General features: G+C 51.8%; 1 protein-coding gene across 6 annotated transcripts in view; it reads left to right on the forward strand.

Annotated features, from left to right (window-relative positions):
• Window positions 1-7,193, forward strand: part of ARHGAP32 (Rho GTPase activating protein 32) — a 235,147-nt gene extending 227,954 nt beyond the window's left edge. For all 6 annotated transcript variants that reach the window (XM_085081967.1, XM_085081970.1, XM_085081965.1 and 3 more), the window contains one exon: window positions 712-7,193. In XM_085081967.1, the coding sequence (XP_084938093.1) occupies window positions 712-2,946 (2,235 nt within the window). In that variant the 3' untranslated portion in view covers window positions 2,947-7,193. The remainder of the gene's footprint in view (window positions 1-711) is intronic.
• The last annotated feature ends 14,389 nt before the right edge of the window (window positions 7,194-21,582 follow it).

Consider the following 21,582-nt stretch of genomic DNA (forward strand, 5'->3'; position numbering starts at 1 on the left):
TCGAAAGAGTGATAAAGTACTGGAAGGTGCTGCCTCAGAGGTGGTGGAGTCCCCATCCCTGGAGGTGTCCAGGGACCAGTGGGACATGCCACTCAGTGCTCTGGGCTGGTAACATGGTGGGGATCAGGCACAGGTTGGACTTGATGGTCTCGGGACTTTTCCAACCTAAATGGTTTTGTGATTCTGTTAAACAAAGCAGGTCAGATGCCTTGGGTAGGATTGAAGCATGGAAGCGTTCCCCCAGAAATCCAAACGCCCCAGCCCATGAAACACACCCAGCTGCAGCCCATCCTAATCCCTGTAGCCACGTTTAAGGCAGGAATTTCTGCTCTATTACACTCCTTGATCTGCTCACCAGGGCCTGAGGAGGTAAAATCCAGGGACATTTTCATAAAGATCACAGATTTAAAAGCAGACCACCTAAGAAAACACTGAGGGCACTGTGTGAAGAGAAGGCCACCTCCTTCCCTTTCTCTGGTTTGACATTTGCAGAACACACCAGCTGTGAGGGGTCCCAAAATCTGCCAGTGGCACCATGCTGCACATACCTGAGAGAGGGAACCTACATCTCTTTCCTTCCCCAGCAAACAGAAACCAGGCACAGACATGCTGGAATGGAGCAGATCCATATGAGTGTCTGGGATGTTCTAACTACAGAACAGCGGGGGAAAAGCTGCTTGTCCCTAATTTTGGCTCTTTTCTTCCCTGCAGGCGTGGAGCACCACTGCCCCTGAAAAGCCGTCAGAGCCTGCACCTGGCTTTGTCTCTGAGAGCAGTTCCACCGCCCGCAGCTCTTCTTCTGTGCCTGTGGGCCACCAGAGCCACTTGGAAAAGCCTCGGGAGAGCACGAGGGCTCCCCCACTGCACCTGCGCTCTGAGTCCGTCCCCGCTCCCTCCTCCTACAGCTTCACCCCGCCCGTGCCACCCGTGAGGACGCTGGAGAGCAAGATCGCCGCCGCCATGCACTCCAACAACACGGACACCATCAACAACTCCAACTACCACTCCTTCCTGGCCTCCTCCATGCTGGCATCCTCCGTGGAGGAGGCGCTGCTGCCGCCGCCACCACCGCCGCCGCCCAAGCACGCGTCCCTGCAGCCGGTGTATGTGCCGCACCCCAAGCCGGAGAGCCTCCCTGAGCCGGTGGGACCCGACGGCTACCTGCACGCCAAGCACCAGTACCGGCCCGAGAGCGTGCCTGCCCACAGCTACCACAGCAAGGCCGAGCAGCACCAGCCATACCCGCCCCGCCCAGAGCCGCCCGTCACAGCGGGCTCACGCTACGGCTCCTACGGCACGCAGGGCAAGGGCTCTGCCACGGGCCTGCACCCAAAGCCCCGTGGCCGCACCGACTTCGTGTCCTCTGTGAGCCCCACGGGGCTGCGGGGCGCCGGCTACGCCGAGGAGGCCCCCCCATACCCCACCATACGCAGGGTGCAGTCACTGCACGTGCCCAGCCCGGCCGCCGCCGCCATCCGCTCCGTGCCCATCTCCCGCACAGAGGTGCCCCCGGACGATGAGCCCGTGTACTGCCCGCGGCCCCTCTACCAGTACAAGCCATATCAGCCCCACTCTGACTACCACGTCACACAGCTCCAGCCTTACTTTGAGAACGGGCGGGTCCATTACCGCTACAGTCCCTACTCCAGCTCCTCCGGCTCCCCCTACTACACCTCGGCCGACGGGAGCTTCTATGACCTGGATCCCTACAGCACCGTGCGGGTCAGGCCCTTCCATGGCCTGCCCAGCCGCGAGCTTGGCCCGTACGCATCCCGGCTGCAGGGCAAAGGGCTGTACCGCTACCCCAGCCTGGCTGCCTACCCTCGGGGGGGGCTCATCAACCACCTGGGCAAAGAGCACAGCTTTGTGAGCAGGGATGTGCCCCCGGCCCCAGACATCAAGCACGTGTACATGTCCTGGGACCTGGAGGACATGGAGAAGTACCGCATGCAGTCCATACGCCGCGAGAGCCGCACGCGCCAGAAGGTCAAAGGACCCCTCATGTCCCAGTATGACAACGTGGCCCCGCTGCTGCAGGATGAGCTGGGGGGCCTGGACACTGTCCACCTGCGCAGCAAATCAGATCCTGGTAAAAGCGGCCTGCTCACGGTGGCGGAAGGGAAGGAGGGCAGGTATCCGGGCAAGGCAGCCACGCCCGAGGGAGATGAGCGATACTACGGGCAGCACGCGGAGCCCGAGCTGGACAGACCCCACTACCACGGCGGAGGCTACGGGAATGGGCAGCCCGAGAAGCCATCCCTGCCCCAGAAGCAGAGCAGCATCCGGAACAGGAAGATGCATGAGCCGAGCAGCAGCAGCAGTGAGCACAGGACGCACATGCAGCAGGAAGCAAGCCACAGGCAGCCTTCCGAACCCAAAAACGGGCCCCCCTACCCCGACTACAGGCCCAAGGGCGGCCCGGAGCCCTCCGAGCCCATGGGCTACCAGCACTCGGGCAGCAAGTACATCCCGGCCGGCCAGGAGACCCTGAGGCTGAACCACAAGGAGGGGAGGCTGGCAGAGGACAGGCCAGACCTGGAGAGGCCCCGAGCCAGAGCACCCATGGAGAAGCACTCCAGAGACTGCTACAAGGAGGAGGAGCACCCAGCCCCTCCCGTAGTGCCGCCGCCCAAGCCCGAGCGGAGCCACAGCCTCCGGATGCAGCACCCCGAGCCCATGGAGAGGGACTCTGCCCTGCTGTACCCCTACCAAACCCTGGGCAAGCGCCAAAGCACGATGACTGTGGTGTCCCAGTACGATAACCTGGAGGATTACCATACCCTGCCTCAGCACCAAAGAGGGGGCTATGCTGGAGCGGGGGGCTTCGTGCCCCCTGGCTTCCCCCACGTGCACAGCAGAACTTATGCCACGGCGCTGGGGCAGGGAGCCTTCCTCCCCACAGAGCTGTGTCTGCAGAGGCCCGAGACTGAGGTGCACGTCGAGTGAGCTGGGGGGGACAAGGGATAGAGTCTAAGCAGCCTCTGCTGGACAGTGGACTGTTTTATTTTTTCAGTGATGGGAAAAAACCCCTGACCCTGCCCCGGTGAGCAAAGCAAACCTCCCTCAGCCCCCCAGCCCCTTCACTGTTTTTATGTAGTAGAGCTATAGATTTTCATGTAGTTTTGAGCCACCTGGGAGGACATGGCAGGCTGTTGGCACACAGGTGTTGCCAGAGACAGGGCAGGGCTGACGCAGATGCTGTTGGGGCAGGGAGGGAAGGAGTTTCCCTTCCCAGGTGTGACACTGGGGCTGCTTCTCCTCGTGCCCACAGTCCCGTGCACAATGGACTGTGCATAATGGACTGTGCCTGCAGCTTTATCCAGCTGCCAACTGCCCATGCCAGGCTGGCTCCCAGGAAAGGGGCTCCTTGACATGCCATGGAAGAACCACTGTTTAGCCCCTTGGAGCTACACAGCAAGAGTGGGGCTGGGGGAAATGTTCCCCAGGGATTCTCTCCTTGGGTAATGCTGAGGTCTGGCCTCTCCTGTGGGTGTAGCACACCCACTGCAGCTGCTCTGAGGTGGGTGGGGGCCTGTTTTGACTTCAAACTCGTGGAATAGACTCCGAAGTCAGCTCAGAACACGACACGCTTGTTACATTGCTTGCTTAACAAGCTGCTTCTGCCTACAAGAACTCCACTTGCTTCACATTTCTCTGTTGTAAGCAGAGGCCAGCTGCGGGAGCCGTGTAGGGCAAGTTTGCATTTCTCACACCAAAAGAAATAAAACACAAAATGACACCAAACCCTGCCCCCAGAGCTGGGAATAGCACACCCATTCCAGGCCAGTCCTTTGCTGTAAGGCTATTCATGGTCCAGACGAGCTCATTCCATCCTGTTGCTGGCCAGACTGTGTCATCTCACTGCAAAAAATACTAGAAAAATAAATTGGACAAAACGTCTCTAGCATTACGTAAATCAGAGCCCACCTTGCCAGCTGTGTGTGACAAGTTTTCTGCATGAGCAGTTGCCCTGGGCCAGATCCTGCAGCAATTCCATCAGGGAGTGCGCCTGCTGACCTTAAACTGAAGGTCTCCAGGCACCCTGCAGTTCCATGTTGGGCAGGGATCCCTGTGGAGTTGTGGCACACAGGGAGCAGTGACATGCCCAGGTGCAGCTCCCCCGGCAGTCAGTGAGTAGGTACAGAAGGCCAGTGCACTCTAAAATACACCCAAAATGGGTGTCCAAGCTGTTGAAAAGCTTTGATATTGTAAAAACAGCCTGGCAGCCCCTTGTGCTGCCTCTCAGACTCCCCAGGAATCACACCCTCTGTACAAATAAAGCACATCCATCCCATTAGGCAGGGCTTGCGAGCAATACATGAGATTTAGTTTTTAAATGTTCACTGATAAATTCCAAGGCCATTCCTGTTCTGTGTGAAGAACTTCTCTACCTGTTTTGAATCTCTATCATTTTATGAAAAACCTGGAGGTCTTGCAGTTAGCACACAGCTGCTAAATGGAGCTTAGGTGGGGGTTTTTGAACAAAAAGTTTCATGGCTATTTTGGGACTTTTAAATCCTAAGGAAAACCTGCTTCTAGTTGCTGACTAGTCTGTTAGCTGTTTGCTTCTTTAACCTTGGAGCCTTGTCTGGGGCTGTTTCAGTAACTACTTTGTGGTTCTATTTTATTGTGCAATGCTGGTGTTTTAAGCATTTTGTTTAGAAGAGTTCTCACATGTTATGGAACGAAATCTGGCAGTAGGGGAAAAAAAGGAAGAAAAAGGAAAAAAGAGTAAAAAAGCAGCACTGTGATCCAGGTTACCACAATCTGCTTGTGAGGAATTCCCAGGTAGAGGGCTTGGGGTTTTTGGTGAGGGAATGCTTTCGTAATGTTTTCTTTTAAGGAAAACTACAGAACTGCACAGAAAGGGGCCACTGGGTGAGCCACCCTGTCTCCACTGGCAGTAACTCCCAGGAAAGGCTGAGCTGCCCTGGTTGCTCGGGAGCCAGGCTGGGTTATCCATGCTCTCAGCAGAGCTGTGTTGTGGCAGGGCCAGGACCAGCCTCAGCCCCTGGTTGCATGCCAGGTCTCCAGTTGAAGCAGGGACAAATGTTTGGTCCAGGCTATTTGGGATTCAGGCTATTTGGGATTCAGGTAATGAGAGCTGCAGGTCCAACCTCTCTCTCCGTGAAAGCCTTAACTCCCCCCCTGCCCCTCAGCCTCTCCCCCCCTTCGCCTGGGCCTTACATCAGCCAGGACTATCCTGCCACTACAAGGGGCTGATCCCAGCTCCCACGAATTGTAAACGCCTCTGGATTTTCCTGATCGAAGCCACTGTCTCCCTGTAGAGCCCAAGTGCCATCCTTGGACAACCTCTGCTCCTCAGTGCTGTGCTGCTCCTGCCCGAACTGGGCTCTCCCTGCGTTGTGTGAAGTGCCAGGTGCGAAGCACCCGCTCATCCTGTCGGAACAAACCTCTCAGCACCTTTCCCAAAGGGCTTCTGGAAGTGCACACCTGTACCCCGAACCCAGAGGGCTGCTGCAAACAGCCTTTTGGGAGAGAGAGAAAGAAGACAGAAGAGCAGTGACTCCCAGCTGCCCTCCCCTCCCTCGGCATGCAGCCACAGCCGGGTGTGCTCCAAGGCTGGAAGCTCTCCAAGAACCCAAACTCACGTCCAGCACTGCTGAGCCACAGTACAGAGTTAAAAAAGGTGAAGGCACCACTTCTTCCCAGCTAACAGAGATTGACCGCCTTTCTTTTACTGCTCCTGCCCACAGCTTCAGCATCCCATGCGATCCCTTCCCACCAAGCCATACAGTGAACTATGCAGCCCTGCTCCTGCTCTGGCCTCAGTCTGCTGGTCTTACAGAGATTTTTACATCCTTGCTAATCCCAAAATTCATAGGTGAGGTGGGAAAGGGCATCTTGCACCAGAACGAGGCGGGGAGTTGACACCAGGTGTGTCAGGTGGGTGAGCTGGAGGAAGGTGACAGCCCAGTCCTGTGTCCCAGCAGAGCCATGGAGAGAACAGGGGGTCAGCAACGCAGATAATCCTCTAATCCAAGTGCAGTTGTGCTCGGGCTCAGTAATTCCTTGCCTAACCACATCCCCACGAGGTGACAGCAGCTCTGTTCCTCAACAGTTCCCTCACATGGGCACTATCTGCATCTCCAGCTGCCACTCCCTCCGTTTCCAGCCGAGGCTCTCTCAGTGCACACAGAAATAGGGCTCCAGGAGTGTGCTTCAGCTCTGGATTTTCACCTCTGCTTGGAGCAGGATGTGATGCACAGGAGACCTTCCTTGGGAAGGGGAGTGCAGTTGGTAGGTGAGTAATGAGGACTTGGCCCCTGTGAAGTCTTATGTAAAGCATTAATTTCTGATTTTTGCAGAGTCTTTATCAGGTGATACCTATATGCATCTCTGAGAACACCCCCACAACTTTGTGCCTATGTCTTTGCAGTGATCCCCTTCCCCTGCTCATCACTGGGGGGGATCAGTAAGGATTGCACAGTGGTAGTAAGTTGCTACACAAAACCAAAACCAACTTGAAAACATCCTGTTCCTCTTTCACCCCAGAAGGGACAGAACCTCAAGTGTGCTCTGCCATCCCCCAGGCTGGTGACAGGGCATTGACTCGAGTGATGTGTTGTCAGGAAATCTGGGTGAGAAGTTTTCCTTCCTTTCGTTGTGGCGGCTTAGGCGTGTTCCTGTTTTCCCAGAGCCCCAAATCCCAGTGTGAAAGGCATGGTCTGGTGTGAGCAAACACCACGATGATTCCTTGTGTGCAGAGTCCTGCCTCGTCCAGCTGGGGGGGAGGGAGGGAGGGGGGGAAGAAAAGGGTTGTTTTGCCGTTCATTTTCCTGCTGTAGAAGACTTGATTTTTCTTTACCTGAGCCGCATGAGAGAAACATCCCAGAAAGTCTTGGGTTACTTTTGGAGTTCCCTTCACTTTAATTTATATAGTGTCCTTTTTTGTGAACTGGTGTAAAATGTATATGCCAACAAGCTCATGTATTTTTATGTAAATATTTTTTGTGGTTTCCCCACTTGCCCTTCTCTGTAAATATTTAGAATTCTCATATTCTTCTCACCTTGTATGATGCAGATGTGGTTTTGTTTCTGTTTTTTATTTGTACTGTAATGCAACAATCCAGACTGAGGTGTCTTGTGGTATTAAACAAAAGCAACAGTCCCACTGAGCTCACACTCAGATGTGCAACTTGACAGCATTAATCAAGCCAGGTTAAAAACTATTCTGGTGTGTTTGTATTTTTTCCTCTGCCTCGTTAATTAACAGTGTACTTAAAAAACAAAACAGGAGGAGCCAGCCTGGGGCTGTGCTTTGGAGGGAGGGATGCTGGCAGGCAGCTAAGGATGAAGGAGGTGACTTTGAATTCCCATGCCAAGGCTAGGGCTTATCTGTGCAATTCCACCTGTGCCCATCGCTGCTTCCTAACAATAAATAAACCTGCCTGGGCTGTTGAGTGTCCCTTTCCTCTCACCCAGCACGACAGCACAAGCAGAAAGAGCCTTGCCCTGGCACAGAAGGCACAGGGCAGATGAAGTCAGGACAAACAGATGGCACAGGCCACCTCGGAGCTGGCTGGGAGGTATTCTGGGCACCACAGTAATACTGCTCATAGTTAATTAATAGCAAAAAGATTATTAAAGGAAGCAAATTTCAAATATTTTTAACACTCTAAGAAGGAATTCTCAGAGCCTTTTCATCCAGTAAATGTTACAGGGTTTAGAACTGCTGCCAGGAACAAAACCAGACTAATCCTTCTTGGCTTGGAGGACAGGTGACCCCACTGCTTATGGACCTGTGGGGCAGGGGTGACTCCTGCTGTGCAGTCCAGTCTGCCCAGAGGCCTTTGTGTGAGCACAGAGCGGCTGAATTAAGGCTTTGGAAATATTTGCCTCATCTGCTCCCAAATCCTCACTGTCCAGTCCAGCTCTGCTTATTAATGCACATCCAAACTCAGAGCCTAAACACTGCTGTCCTTGTAAGGTCCAATCAGCAAACCCAGCAGCCCACCCCTCCTGTGTGAGCCAGGAATTCCTGCTCTTCCAGAGCCAGGACCAGGGTGTCCTGCAGAGGCTGCACCACAGGTACCCTCTGGGTTCAGTGTCCCCCAAGCTTAAGGGAGGACACCAGAGCTGCCCTCAGGGGGCAGGACACGACCAGGCTGACTTGGCGAATAAAATCTTGACTTTTAGGTCCAGTAGACAAATTCATTTCTTAACTAAAGTGTTTGTGGCTGCTCAGCCCGTTTTCTTCACATCACACTGCCAAAAAGTGGGTAGATCTACCCCTGACACTTGGATGGGTCAGGGAACAGCAGGCGGATGAACCCCAGGGGTGTATCCTCAGGGAGCAGCCCCAGAAGTGACATCCCACCTCGCCAGCTAGGCTTGGCCTGAAATGCTCCAAAAGCAGCACCACGGCCATTTATTTCCTTTAATGACACCGAGATCCCAGTGAGGCCAGAATTGCAGGCTCGGGGTTCCACATGCCAGGAGAAGGCTCGGGGTGCATCTGCAGCACCAGGAGCTGCTCAGTTGCACTCAGTTCTCCAACCACTGCTGTAAGGACAAACAGGATGGAATCACTCCCTCCCTCTCTGGCAGCCTGTCCCGAGCAGCTGAGGTTTGTGGGCAGAGCAGGTTGAAGAAAAGGGAGAAGGATGGGCTTAAACTGAGCCGAAGGACTGGTAAAACCCGGGGAGCAAAATTTCCTTCCGAGAAGTTTCCAGCAGGCAGCGCTGTTAGACCGCCTTTGCCTCTCAAACCCGACCTGGCCACTGAAAAGAATGATGATACTCCTTTCTAGCAGTTTCCGCTCTGGTTTCCAGCTCCTTGCGTCTAGGCGTGGGTTTCCTTTTAATTTTTCATGTTGGAAGAGATCTGCAGAGTGGTCAGTGCCGGCAGCATCCTAAGGAGCATCTTGAAGATCAACCCCATGTGAGCCGAGCCAAGCAGCTTCATTCACCCCAAAGCCTGAACATCCCCATGGGGAAGTGACCTGCAGACCTCGGCTGCTCTCTCCAGAGCAGCCACCGGCTGTGCCAGGGCCCTGTCTCTAAGGAACACAACAACGTTGCTACAAGTCATCCAGAAACAGCAACTGATGCTGGAAAAGCCGCGGAGATGCTCAGTCCCTCCTTCCTGCCTGCAGCTGGTGCGAGGATGCCCTGCTAAGATTCATTCTGAGCCCAAAGAGCCCCCAGCACAAGCTCCGAGCCCAGCACCTGCCAGAGCAAGGCTTGGGCAAACACATCTCCAGCCATGCCAAGGCTGAGCCTCCCTTCTTCCTTTCCCAAACCCAAGCCTTGGTTTGTATTTCACCTTCCCATCACCCAGGGGCTGAGGGGCCAGGCAGGGCAGGGGTACAGAGGTGACTCTGCCCCGGATCCTTCCAAACTGGGAGCTGCTGGTGCCCCTCTCTGGCAGGGCTTGACAGAAATTTGGCAGGGTCACAGGAGCGGGGGAGGGATGTGGGAGGTCACACAAATCCCCTGGATTACCATTCCTGGTGCAGGAACTGCCTGCCAGCCCCTCCGAAGGGCTGTCATGGAGAGCAAGGATCCTGCCCAGGCACAGCCCAGGAGAGCCAGAGCAGCCACTTCTAAAGGAGAATTCGTGATGTGGGGCCAACAGCGACAACCAAAATGGATGGGAAAAACAATCCTTTGTGCTCCTCTCATCCTCCTCGGGGACAGCGGGAGCAAGCTCCCTGCTCCAGGGCTGTCCAGCCTCCTCCCACTCCTTCCTCGGGAAGAGCAGAGAGGGCATGGATGGTCCCGCCCTTTGCTTTGCCTCTGCAAAAGCTTTGAGGCAGCTCTGCATCAGTCACAATAGCACTCCCTTGCCCCTCTGCCAGCACTTCATCAACCTTTCCTGAAGGGTTTTTGTTGATCCTTTGCCAGTTAGGTGCTCAGACGCAGTGGGATGAGTCAGGGGTGTTGGGAAAGGCTGGGGTGTCCTGACAAAGGGATCCCCCACTGCCTGATTAAACCTGGGGGCTGCAGGCTCCAGCAGGGCTGCTGAGCATACACAGTATCCCTGCAGTGTCCTGTGGGGTGACCGAAGGGCATCCCCACACCTGAAGTCATTAATTCAAGAGGCAGCAGAGCCCAAACCAAAGGTGTGATCTGCAGAAAGCATCCCTGGAAGAGGGAATGGGCTGTCCTGCAGCAAGGGGGAGCTTGGTGTGTTTCATAGGGAAATTAAAGCTGCCTCAGCTCCATCACATGCATCTTAATCATTCTAGTTCCAGATCCTAACCAGTGGGCCAAGGAAAGTCACCAGTCTCAGACAGACACCTTGAGTCCAGACTATGTCTGTGTTTTATGTTCAAACTGCAGGACAGGCTCCTCCAGGATCTGCCTGGAAAGGTCTCCCTGCCCCACCCAGCCTCCTCCAGGCTCTCCCCAGAGGTGCTGTCCAACCTGTCATGACACATTCCCTGTCATGACACATTCTCTGTCGTGACACGTTCCCTGTCGTGCCACCCAGGGCCTGCCCAGCATCACAGGGGGACCTTCACTGCTCTGGTTCACTCAAAAGGGGAAGAAGAAGTTGGATCTCCCCAGAAGCATCCTGGGACAGTGTGACTGAATTAATTACAGGCAGGACGAGGCTCCCACCTTTCTGAGCAAGGAAAGTTGCCCCTCTAAATGCCAAAGACAGCAGGGAAGAATGAGATCCTTGTATAGGTCTGACCCTAGTGCGGGTTGTGCATTTAGAAGGATGCAAAGATTGTAGGTGTGACAGGTGGGAAAGGAGAAATCGGTTACACAAAGGAGGAGGTTTTCAAATAAAAATGTGTTCATCCATTTTTTAAAGATGCTGGAGAAGAATATATGATTCCAGCAAGTGCTGGAACTTTATGCATTATTCAAACCGTGTGAACGTTTGAAGCCTGGAGACCTGGAAACCTTCACTGAGAACAAGTCTCCTGGCACGTTCCCAGGGAGGAAGTGTGGGTGATCCGTGTCATCCTGGCGGAGGAGGTGGCTGCAGTGGTTTTCATGGATTCTGCCTCTGTGCTGCACCTCAGCACTTCACAGCAGCTCTGCTTCCCCTCCATCCCCAGACTACGTGGAAAATGCCAGTGGGATGCACTCAGGATACACCCAGGGAGAAGCTGCTCCTGACCCACCAGTGACAAACAGAACTGATGCAAACACCCAGAGAAATGCAGCAGGAAGGCAAAGGCAGAGGCAGAGGGATGAAGGAGAACACAGCAGCCCACGTTTAACTTGCAAGGGAAAACCAAGTCCCCCCTCCTCCAAATCCACCCTCACCCTCCTGGGCAGCCAATCCCATCCACAGCAGTATTCCAGAGAACCTCATTCTGCTGCACTTCAAGCTATAAATTCAAACATCAGAATAAAAAAAGGTGCCAGACGGGGCCAGGTTTTCAGACAGGCAGGCAGGCAGCCAGCAGCACAAACACACTGAGCACGGGCAGACATCTGCCTTGCCCCCTCCACCTCACCATCCCTGCTTTTCACTTTTTTTCTTTCCTTCAGATTCCCTCTGGTTGCTTTCTGAGTGATCTGCATCACCTTGCCCATGGGGTTTTTGTTTCAAAGCCTTTAGTTTCTTTTCTCTGAATGCAGCTCAAGCTCCTCCAGCCTTTCTCCCTTGATCCAGCCCCACAAGGATGAGAACTGGAGCAGGATCTGCCTCATCTTCTACAGCTGAAGACAGCTGGGGAAGGATGGCTGCACAGGAAAAACAGGTGGTTGCATCCCACCACAAACACCCCAGAAGCTCCACTCTCTTCTCCGATGATATGGAGAAAGTGGAATTTCGCTGAAAATACAGCAACTAATCTCAAATACAAAAGGCACATTCACACACTACAGAGCAGTCACCAACTGCTGCAAGAGAGCAAGAGAGGCTGCCTTAAACCTCCTCACACTTCCCTTGTGTGAAACTCTTTTGGAAAAGGAACCAATGTTAAAGTGCCACCACTTTATAAAATACTTTCCTCAAACAACAAAATAAGTTCCAAACCAAAATAAACCCACTGTAACAACACCCCCAACCCACAACCTTTTCCCTTGCACCTCAGGGGTGATTTTAAGCTGAAAGATGAGGGCAGACTCAGTGTCCTCACTCACAGCCAGCTCTTCTCACAGAAGGGGGTGGAGGTTTCCCTCAGGGCTGTGAGAGTCTGGAATCTGCAGGGCAACTGGGAATCGTGGAATGGTTCAGGTGGGAAGGAACTCTTCATGCTCATCTAGTCCAGCTTAACTGAGTGATTTTCACATTAGGTTTTGAGGGACAGATGGCCCATCAGGAAAACAGGGAAAAGCCCCTTTCCAAGAGCCAGAGGGGTTGTTCACTCTTGGTGAAGCAGCAACCGATGAAATAAAAGATCACAAGGCTCTAAGTTAACCACTCTCCTTTCTAGAGCAGGATTTGAGTGACAGAGGGACAGACATGAGACAACAGGAAAAAAAGAATATTTCATGGGGGCCGAGCAGGTGAACGTGATCCATCCTGCACCCCGCAAGAGGTGGGTTGGGACCCTTGGAAAAGGACAGTGGAGCTGCACAGATAAAAACCATCATCATGCTTGGACACAAAGGTGCAGATTGAGACTCCCCAGCCATCCCTCTGCTGGCAGTTTCTTTCTTTCGAGTCCCTCAGTTTGCAGCCTCGGGAATTCTCTTTGTGGGGCTGTGCTGTAGACGCCACCTCTGCTGCCTGCTCCTGCACACTCCCATCACATGCTGCCCCCACCCCAGCTCCAGCTGCCGAGTGTGCCTGCTCCTTCTCCCTTTCAGCTCAGCTGGGGAGGATGAACAATGGAGCAGTGAGGACAGGGAGAGGGCAGAAACGCCTGTGTGGAGAGCCAGACCAGGCAGAGAGGAGCTCAACATCTTAATTAGCAGGAAGCTCTGACGGTTTGTGTCTCCCCACAAAAGCACCAGAGGGAAGGAGGTCTGGCAAAGCCCCTCACCATGAAAACGAAGAAATAGAACAGGGAATTAGGTTTACATTCCTCCCCACCCCAACACCCCCCCCCCGCCCCCCCGCCCCAGATACTGTGGCTTTCTGGGTGTAACACAGACAAACTCAGATCCTGAGCATCCACATCCTGCCAGGTGCCATGGGCTGGAGCATCCCTGAGCTGGGCAGTGCTTTGGAGATGATCCATCCTCACCTCTGGGTGTCACAGGAGGGTTTTGGGGCTTTCCCCCACCAGGACAGAATTATCACAGGCTAATTACTCACTAACAGTAACACCCTGCTCCCACAATCCATTATTTATGGAGAGAAGGGGTCCTGCAGTGTAAACCTGGGCCAGCAGCACCTTCATAGAAATCCCCAGCTTGTGACAGGGACATAAAATGTGTCACACCATTCCCTAAAGGATTGGGAAATGGATGATTGCAAGTTGGATGGGGCGTGGGGCTCCCTGGGATAGAGGAAGGTGTCCCTGCCCATGGCAAGGGGGTGGAACTGGATGAGCTTTAGGGTCCCTTCCAACCCAAACTCCATGAAGATGGATTTCAAAACACTCCAGTTTCTAGTTCCCAGGCCTTGGGAAGAAGGTTTCGTCCCCATTTTACTGAAGGAAAACCAGAGTCTGAGCTCAGTGAATTTAGGGAGTCAAACAGCACCTGGGATGTGACAGTGGGACCCCACAGACATCAGTGTCCCCAGGGGAAGCCCCACAAGTGACTGAGCTCATTTTCCCGGTTCAGACTCCAGGTTTATTCTCTCCTGGTTTATCGTTGCACACTGATGGGGACAGGTCACACCGCAGAGCCCTCCCAGGCTCCTCAGCTCTCAAAGCCCAATTTCCAGGCTCAGATGACACCAGCAACCAAGTCAGTATCTTCAGAGGTAATTAAGTACCTAATCAGTTTTGGGCCTCTAATCACTAGCTGGAAATGCAAATCAGATTTATCCCCTTTGTTTCAGTAGGTAGAAGAGCAGGATGGAGAGCTGCAAGGAGCTGGGACAGATTCCTGCCCAGCCTGTCCCATCCTGCAGGTTTGCTTTTGGACACTTACAGGACTCCCACTGGAGCATCCTGAGCTCAGGAGGGCACTCTGCACTTGAGGAACAGAAATGTCAAAGCAATTAAGTGTGAAGAGGGTTTTTTTATCTCTCTCCATTCAAATTCTGTGAATTCCCTCCAGTGTGCACAAAATATCTCCCATTTTAACTCTCATCCAAGCATTTTCCCTGAACTATAGGGGATGAGGCAACATTCCCCTTTCTGCAGAGAAGCTGCTGGGATGTGCCTGGAAAGCACCCACGTACCACTGGACACGCCTCTAACAGTGGAGAAAAGCAAAATTACTGAGCCCCAAAACTCCTGACAAGAGTCACAGGGCCCAAAGTCACCAAGCAGCCCTGAGCATGCTGGAAACCAGCCCAGAGTCCCAATCCCTGAGTGCTCCTGCTCTACCTGTGAGACAAAGCTGTCACTGTCACTGCCTTGCAGGTCTCACTCCTCCTCCTGCCCTGCTCGGTCAAGGTCAGTGGTGGATGTTTTCTGCAGAGGAAAACCCACTGTGGACACTTCTCAGGATCCAAACGCTGGAAGGCATCTCCATGTCCTTGTGGAAAGGGGCAGGAGCCAGAAAAGGGAACTCATCTGCCTATGGCCTTTCAAGCTTCCTTTGGCCCAGCTGCTGTGGTCACACCAAACTCCCCCAGTCCCTCAGCCATCTCCTCTCTGGGCTCCTCTTGTCCTGAGCAGCCTCCTGAGCCTGAGTCCTGGAGAGATAAATGCAATCTCTTCATTTCAATGATCAATCCAAGACTGAAACCTCAAGGAAAACATGCAAGATAAGGATGTTTCTCCCAAGCTCTCTGCAAGCAGCAATAAATCCTTCAGCTGCCTCCCAGACTGATTCTCCACAGCTTCTGAGGCCATGGAGTGGGTTCAAGATCTGTGCCTTGTTTCTAGGACAAGGCATTTCCACTCCCCTTTCGCACCAGGAGGCTGCTGAGGACACAAATAGCCCAGGCTGGGCTGTCTGATGCCAACATGAGCATCAGCTCCCTGACTGACACAAGACAGAGGCTTTATCAAAACAAAACAGCCTCATTTCTTGAAGCAGCAAGGGAAGAGAGAGCCGGGGAGCTGCTGGATATAACCCCAGTCCACCCCAATCCACCCCACCCCAGCCCAGTCCAGCTCAGCACCACAGCAGCCTTTGGGGCTTCGCTGCCCCAGCTCAGGGATAAGAGCCCAGGCCTCCCCCAGGGCACGACACAGCCCCTCACAGCCTTCTCTGCAGGGCTGGGGGTGACCAAAGCCTCACACCACTGTGAATCCAGCCTTCCCCTCGCCTGGCTCCTCTCCCAGGGCCAGCCTCAGGAACCAGTGCTGGCTCCAGCCTGGACTGGGAATGCACCAGGAACTTTCTACAGGGTGTGTGGGGGTGTGGATGCTGCAGCAAAAGCTCAGAGCTGAGGGGACAGGGTTGGTGCCACCTCTGACCCCTCTGCAGATCTCTGCACCCCCAGAGCATCTGCCTCGTCCCCTCCTTTGCCCCTTTGCACAGAAAGGACCAGGGTGGGGGAGATGTCCTAAAACTCACATACCTGAGGATGGCTCAATAATCAAAGTTTAGATTCCTCTTTGGCACCACAGGACATGACTCCCTGGTCCAGTCTGGCACAGGAATACAAAGGTTCTGTCACCATGGAGAACCCAAAACACAGTGTGGGAGGGAATGACACCCAGGTGCAGGGCAGAGTCCTCTTCTCCCTGCTGAAGCTCCCAGCAGGAGCTCCCCCCCCAAACCCACCCCAGGCATGCAGGGCTCAGCTAGCAGAGCTACACCCCAAAAAATCCTGGGTAAATATAGGACTTGCCATAAGCCAGCAGAATGATGATCTCCAGCTTCTGGGCAGGCACTCAGTCAACCTTGTGCTGCAGCTTCTGCTTTTAACATCATTTCAGAGTGAAAGTTACAGCATACAGGTACAGCACCAGTAACAACAGTTCAACAATAACAATAACAACAACAATAGAGTCCCCTCCCAGCCACAGGCACTATCAAACCACACACTCATCACCTGAACATATGCAGAGTCCCTTTGGCTCCACTTCTAGCAGGGAGTTCCACAGTCTTTGGGATTAAAAAAAATATTTTAAAACCTATATTTAACTTCAATCAGTTCAAAATGAGCTGTCTCTTTTTAAATTTTGTGCCATTCTTGTTTTGTACTCCACCTCTGTCCCCGGCTCAGGGACGTGACATTTCCATAATACACTGGGTTCCACTGAAATTGAGATAATTCCCAGGCTGTGGCCTTTTGGAAGGCAGGAGTCAGGACCAGCTTTCCTTCATCTCAGTATCTGTGTGCCCTCTCTTCCCCCAGACAACCCCAGAGCTGTGCCAGCCCAGGAGGAAAGGGCAGGAGCTGTGGCAGGCACATGCTGCTGCACTTTCATTATCACAGTCACAACACACTGCCAAAAAATACTGGGGGAGTATTTTTAGATGTGGAAAGAAAAAACCTGGGCATTTATCAGAGAATTATTAATACAAAAGCAACACTAATATTAGCAGTGTTCGCTTTTCCCTATACTTACACAAATTGGGGTTGGTTTTTTCTCTTCTCCAGCTTTTCTAGACAAGGAAATTGGTGCTTATCCACCACTGAGAGGTCTTGCACAAAGAGAGCAAAACAGGAGAGCAGGGATGGGGGACTCCAGGCCTTATGGGGATACAGGCATGTCTTAAAAAGGGTCACTTTGACTCCTGCTGTGGACAACAAAAGATGTCACACCCCACAGGGAAATGAGCCTTGGCACGAGCACAGTGTGACACATAAACACTGAGGATCCATGGACCAAGTTCTCCCTTTCTGGAATATCCTTGCTTTGAGGAGACTTGCTGACATGTGGATGACCAAGGCAGTTCATCTGAGTAAGATCTGATAGAAAAACTGAATTAAACCCCGACGTGGACACAGCTAGAAGCAGGTTTCATTTATTTTAGCTCTGAAGTAAACAATTAAAGGCCACTTTTGTTCTGACCAAGAGCAGGTATGCCAGTGTAGTTTAAGAGATCCACCTTCAAATCATGCTCCTAATTAATCTGGACTCATTTTCACCCAAGCATCTCTGATCAAACAAACCTGAAGCAAGACACAGAGGCCTCCTGAGCCGACTCCAGCCAGTGCTTTGGATGCAGTCAAAACAGATCCAACATCAACCAGCAATGGGATCGGGCAAGCTGGGAACATTTTCAGCTCCTTCTACATGACACTGAACTGCCTTAATCCTTGGGGGTGCACTGAGGCCACAGCAGAGCCCAGCTGGTAGGACAATCCCAGGATCAGAGACTGGAGCCTCTGGAGATCTCCCAGTCCAGCCCTGCTGAAGCTGGGTCAGCCTGCGGCACAGGGTGGAGCCCAGGTGGGGTTTGGGTATCTCCACAGGAGACTCCAAAGCTTCCTGGGCAGCTATTCAGGGCTCTGCCTCCCTCCAAGGCTTTCCTCACAGGATACAGGCTCCAGTCCCCTCATCATCCTCATGGCTCTGGATTCCTACTGCATTTGCTCCTGGATTTAGTGCTCAGGCAACATTTGGGCTTTCAGCCTGTTTTTCTCCTAGAGCCATTTCTGGCTTGGCTGTGCACAAGGTTATATCACAGGATCCCAGGGGAGAAGGGGGAGGGAAGGAGGGATTTCACTTCTCCAGAGAAAGCTGCTGCTGTCAATGAGCAAAATAAAATACCCTGGAGAGAAAGTGCCTGACAAGAGACTGAGCCCCAGGAATTTTTCTTGGGTTGGAGTCAGAGGTTGACACTGGAGAAATGAAAGGGCTGAAGAGACATTGCAGAGCAGTGAATGAAGAACAGAGGTGCCCAGGAAAGGCTCTGTACACGAGGCAGGAACAGTACCTCTTTGCCAGCCTGGGGCTGATCAGAGCAGCTCCAGATGAGGCAGGTGAGGCTTTATCCAACTAACGCTCCTACATCCCCGTTCTCCACAGACAAGCTGGTTTCCACAGGCCTGTTTTCAGTACAGCAGCAACAGCAAATACCGAAGATATTACACACCAATTCATTGAGCTGAAAAGACATTCTGGAGGGGGTTCTATCAAGATAAGATAAGCAGCAGCTCGGCTGCAGAGACAGAGATCCATCAGAATATATGATTCACTTGGCCCCTTTGAGCTGATTTATATTTGGGGAAAGAACAAACACAAACATATAAATATCTGAGACAGAGTCTGTCCTCTGCAAGGAAAAACACACCTGCAAATGCTGGTGGTGACAAGTTTTAAGCTTCAGGGCATTCCCCTGGTACCAAGGCCACATCTTCCTGAGACCCAGGAGTTGATGGGAGGGCACCATTCTGGAGGAGAGAAGCCCCAAAGATAATGATGTTTTGACAAGTTTTATGGAAATAGAAGCCAGGCAGAGGGGAAGAACCCCCAGCAGCAGCCCTGTGGCAGGGAAAGCTTTCACAGGAGGCAAATGTCAGCAAGCTGCAGAGCCACTGCTCGAAGCAGAGACCCCAAAACCCTGGGCCTGACGGGAGTTAATTTGTCCATCACATACAGATCCTACCCAGGTGCAATCAGGCTCTGAACAGCAATGAAGTGTGAAGCTACACTGGAAAGCTGCAGCTGAGGAACTGCTTCAGCTTTTGAAATGATGTGTTTGCAGTTAAAAGATCCATTTTTCCCAGCATAAACAAGGCCATGGGTTAAGTGCAGCTGTTTCATCAAATACAAGCAGTGATAAAGCAAAGGATGTATCAGCATGTGAGCTAAGAGAACAATTACTTTTACTTCTTTCTGTTCACAAATGGATTGGACCAACTTAAGAGTTTTTCTGGATCTATTTATGATGGAAAATTTGCAAGGCTATTCCTGCAAATAATTAGTTATTGATCCCTAAGTTTGCTTAGGGAAAAGCTCTCCTAAGCAAGTCAATCTTTTATTCAAGCCACATTTGTTTAGGGGTTTGTGGCACTGGAGCCATATTTTTGGACTCTTACTGATGAAGCACAACTTCAGGTTTCTCCATGAGTGAGGGAGGTGTTTGAAATCCCATTATTTAGAATCAGTCCTTTTTTTCCCCTTCTTCTTCCAATAAATGCATTTCTCCAGTATTTGCTTAAAAGGTTTTGCATATTTCTTGGCAAAAAATTATAGTTATTTTATCAATACTCTAGGAGCATTTTCCCAGCATTTAGATGTTCTAACTAATAACAACAGCATTGAGTCCTTGAATTCCTCCTGACCCTGCAGGGCACACAGCTGGAGACAAAGTTTTCATTTCTGCTCAGCTTCCTGCTTCTTCTCATGCCAGAAAAGCTTTGATCATCAAAACACCACCCAACACACTTTTTGTTACCAAACCACACAGATTTCATACAATCATGCCACACAACCTTTTCCCAGTGTCAGGACCTGGCACGTGGCTGGGATTTCTTAACTCAGTGTAACAAAAAACCCCATCTGATCCTCTCAAGGGCAGGGGTTTCACTCAGAAGTGCTGAGCCCTCAGCATAAACTTTCCTTAAGTCCCTTTTCCCAGAGCTGGGGGAATCAGAACTTTTCTCCTACCCCCATTTTCAAAAAGTATTTATTGCCCTCTGATTTGAGTTCTGGTTGGATTCAACCACCCCCAGAAAACAGAGTAGACTTTCACTCTGCAGCAATTAGAGGCAAAACCAGAGCAAATTAACTCTCAGCCTTCAACTGCCTTGTTTCATGCTTCCCTGGTCTCTGGCAGAACAGGCTGCCTGTGCCTGATATTGGAGTTGTACAGAGAAAACCCAAGTGTATTGGGGTGAAGTAGCGTGGTGCAGTTTCCCCACATCTGTGTGGCATCTGGGAGTCCCACAGTGCTCTCCCAGGCCAGGCACACTCAGGCTGTGGCTGCAAGGCAGGAACCAAAGAAAGCAAGTGGGATTGACAGACAGAGGGATCTGGAGAGATCACATCACATAATCGTGGAATATCCTGAGTTGGACCCACAGGATCATCCAGTCCAGCTCCTGTCCCAGCACAGACACCTCAACAATCCCAACCTGAGAGCATTGTCCAAACACTCCTGGAGCTCTGGCAGCCTCAGGCTGTGCCCTTTCCCTGGGGAGCCTGGGCAGTGCCAGTACCCTCTGGGGGAAGAACCTTTCCCATATCTCCCACAGAACCCAACAGTCCTTCCACACCTTTAGGCGAACACTGATTTTAGAGGTCTTGCAAAACTGCCATGTGCAGCTCTCTCCTCTCTATCTGGACTCATGATTATAAGTGTTACTTGAGCTCCTTCCCATCCCATTTCTCTGCTCATCTCCCATCCATTCTGCAGCAATTCTTCCAATTGTGTGCCACAAAATCTCTGGAAGTGTTCCTCCATCTTGCTGCACTCACACCAGATGCTGGTGTGAAATGTACTTTTTCACATTCCCAACTCCAGCCCTAGCAGTGTTTGTTAATGCAAATACCCTGAACTGTCCCTAAGCCTTCTCCTTCCCTCCTCCCACAGCTCAGTGCCATTCCCAGCAGCTTTGGAGCTCATTCCTTCCAACAGGCCATGCAAATCTCTATTACCACACCACGATGGGCTCAATAAAAACCAGCATTTCCAGGGCAAAAGGAGGAGATTTGTTTGGTTTTGGTTGGGCTTTCATTTTTTAAAGGCATGTTGTGAAAAAATAAGAGCTACTCTTACAGATAAATCTGCCTTTGCAAGCTAAATGGGGAAAATGCATTTTGATGCCTTTCCATGTCTCAGACCCCTCTTTGATAGCTCAGGAGTGTGTAGGAAAACCTGGCCTTAGGCACAGACTTCGGGTTGGAAGGGACCTCAAAGACCATCTTGTCAAAGCCAAAATCTGTTTTTCATTAATTCAAACTGCGTTTCACAAGTGATTCATCCTCACAATAGGATGAGCACAGGAACTGAACATCAGAGAATGGAAACCACAGAACTTCAGTGTATTAATGGGATCATATGAACTTATCTAATTAGTAACATCCTGTAAGGTGCCTTTGCACAGTGTAAGTGTCAGTGGTGTTATTACAGTGGCCACAAAAATGCCAGAGCCAGAGGACAGTGACATTCAGGGCTCAAATTCCCAGGGCAATACCCAAACTTGCCAGTTATATCGGCTCTTACAAGAGCAAGGATTTATTTCAGTATCAATTGAACAAGAAAAAGCAACCCCAAGACTTTGCAGAGAGGATTCTGAGTTACCCACTGATTCTCACAGCAGCTTTCAAAAAACCCAGCAACTTTAAAAAGTCCCTATGACCTAAAGGACTGGAACAACTCCCTGTTAATCTGAGCAGGATAATCAACTTGGCTGTCACCAGCACCTAAAGAAGCCCAGATTTAGAGGCCAGAATTCTCTGGCTGGTCAGTCAGTGGGAAGTGACTGCCACAGCCCTTTGAGACCATGTTCTGCACTCCCCATAATCAAAGGGGACTGATTATGGCTATCCAGAGGAAACCAAGTGTTCAGATTTTGAACACTCATAATTAGAAACTCTTTAAAAATGGAAAATCAGTAGGCAAAGCATCTCTGTTCTGCAAATGTGACATCACAGACCAGACCAAATGAGTAAAGAACCCCAGGCCTTGATTCTGCAGCCTCCTGGATGCTGTTTGGAGAGGTGACATAATTTTA

The sequence above is a fragment of the Lichenostomus cassidix genome, chromosome 24, assembly GCF_008360975.1.
Source record: "Lichenostomus cassidix isolate B80296 chromosome 24, HeHo_3.0, whole genome shotgun sequence".
In the NCBI taxonomy this organism is placed as follows: domain Eukaryota; kingdom Metazoa; phylum Chordata; class Aves; order Passeriformes; family Meliphagidae; genus Lichenostomus; species Lichenostomus cassidix.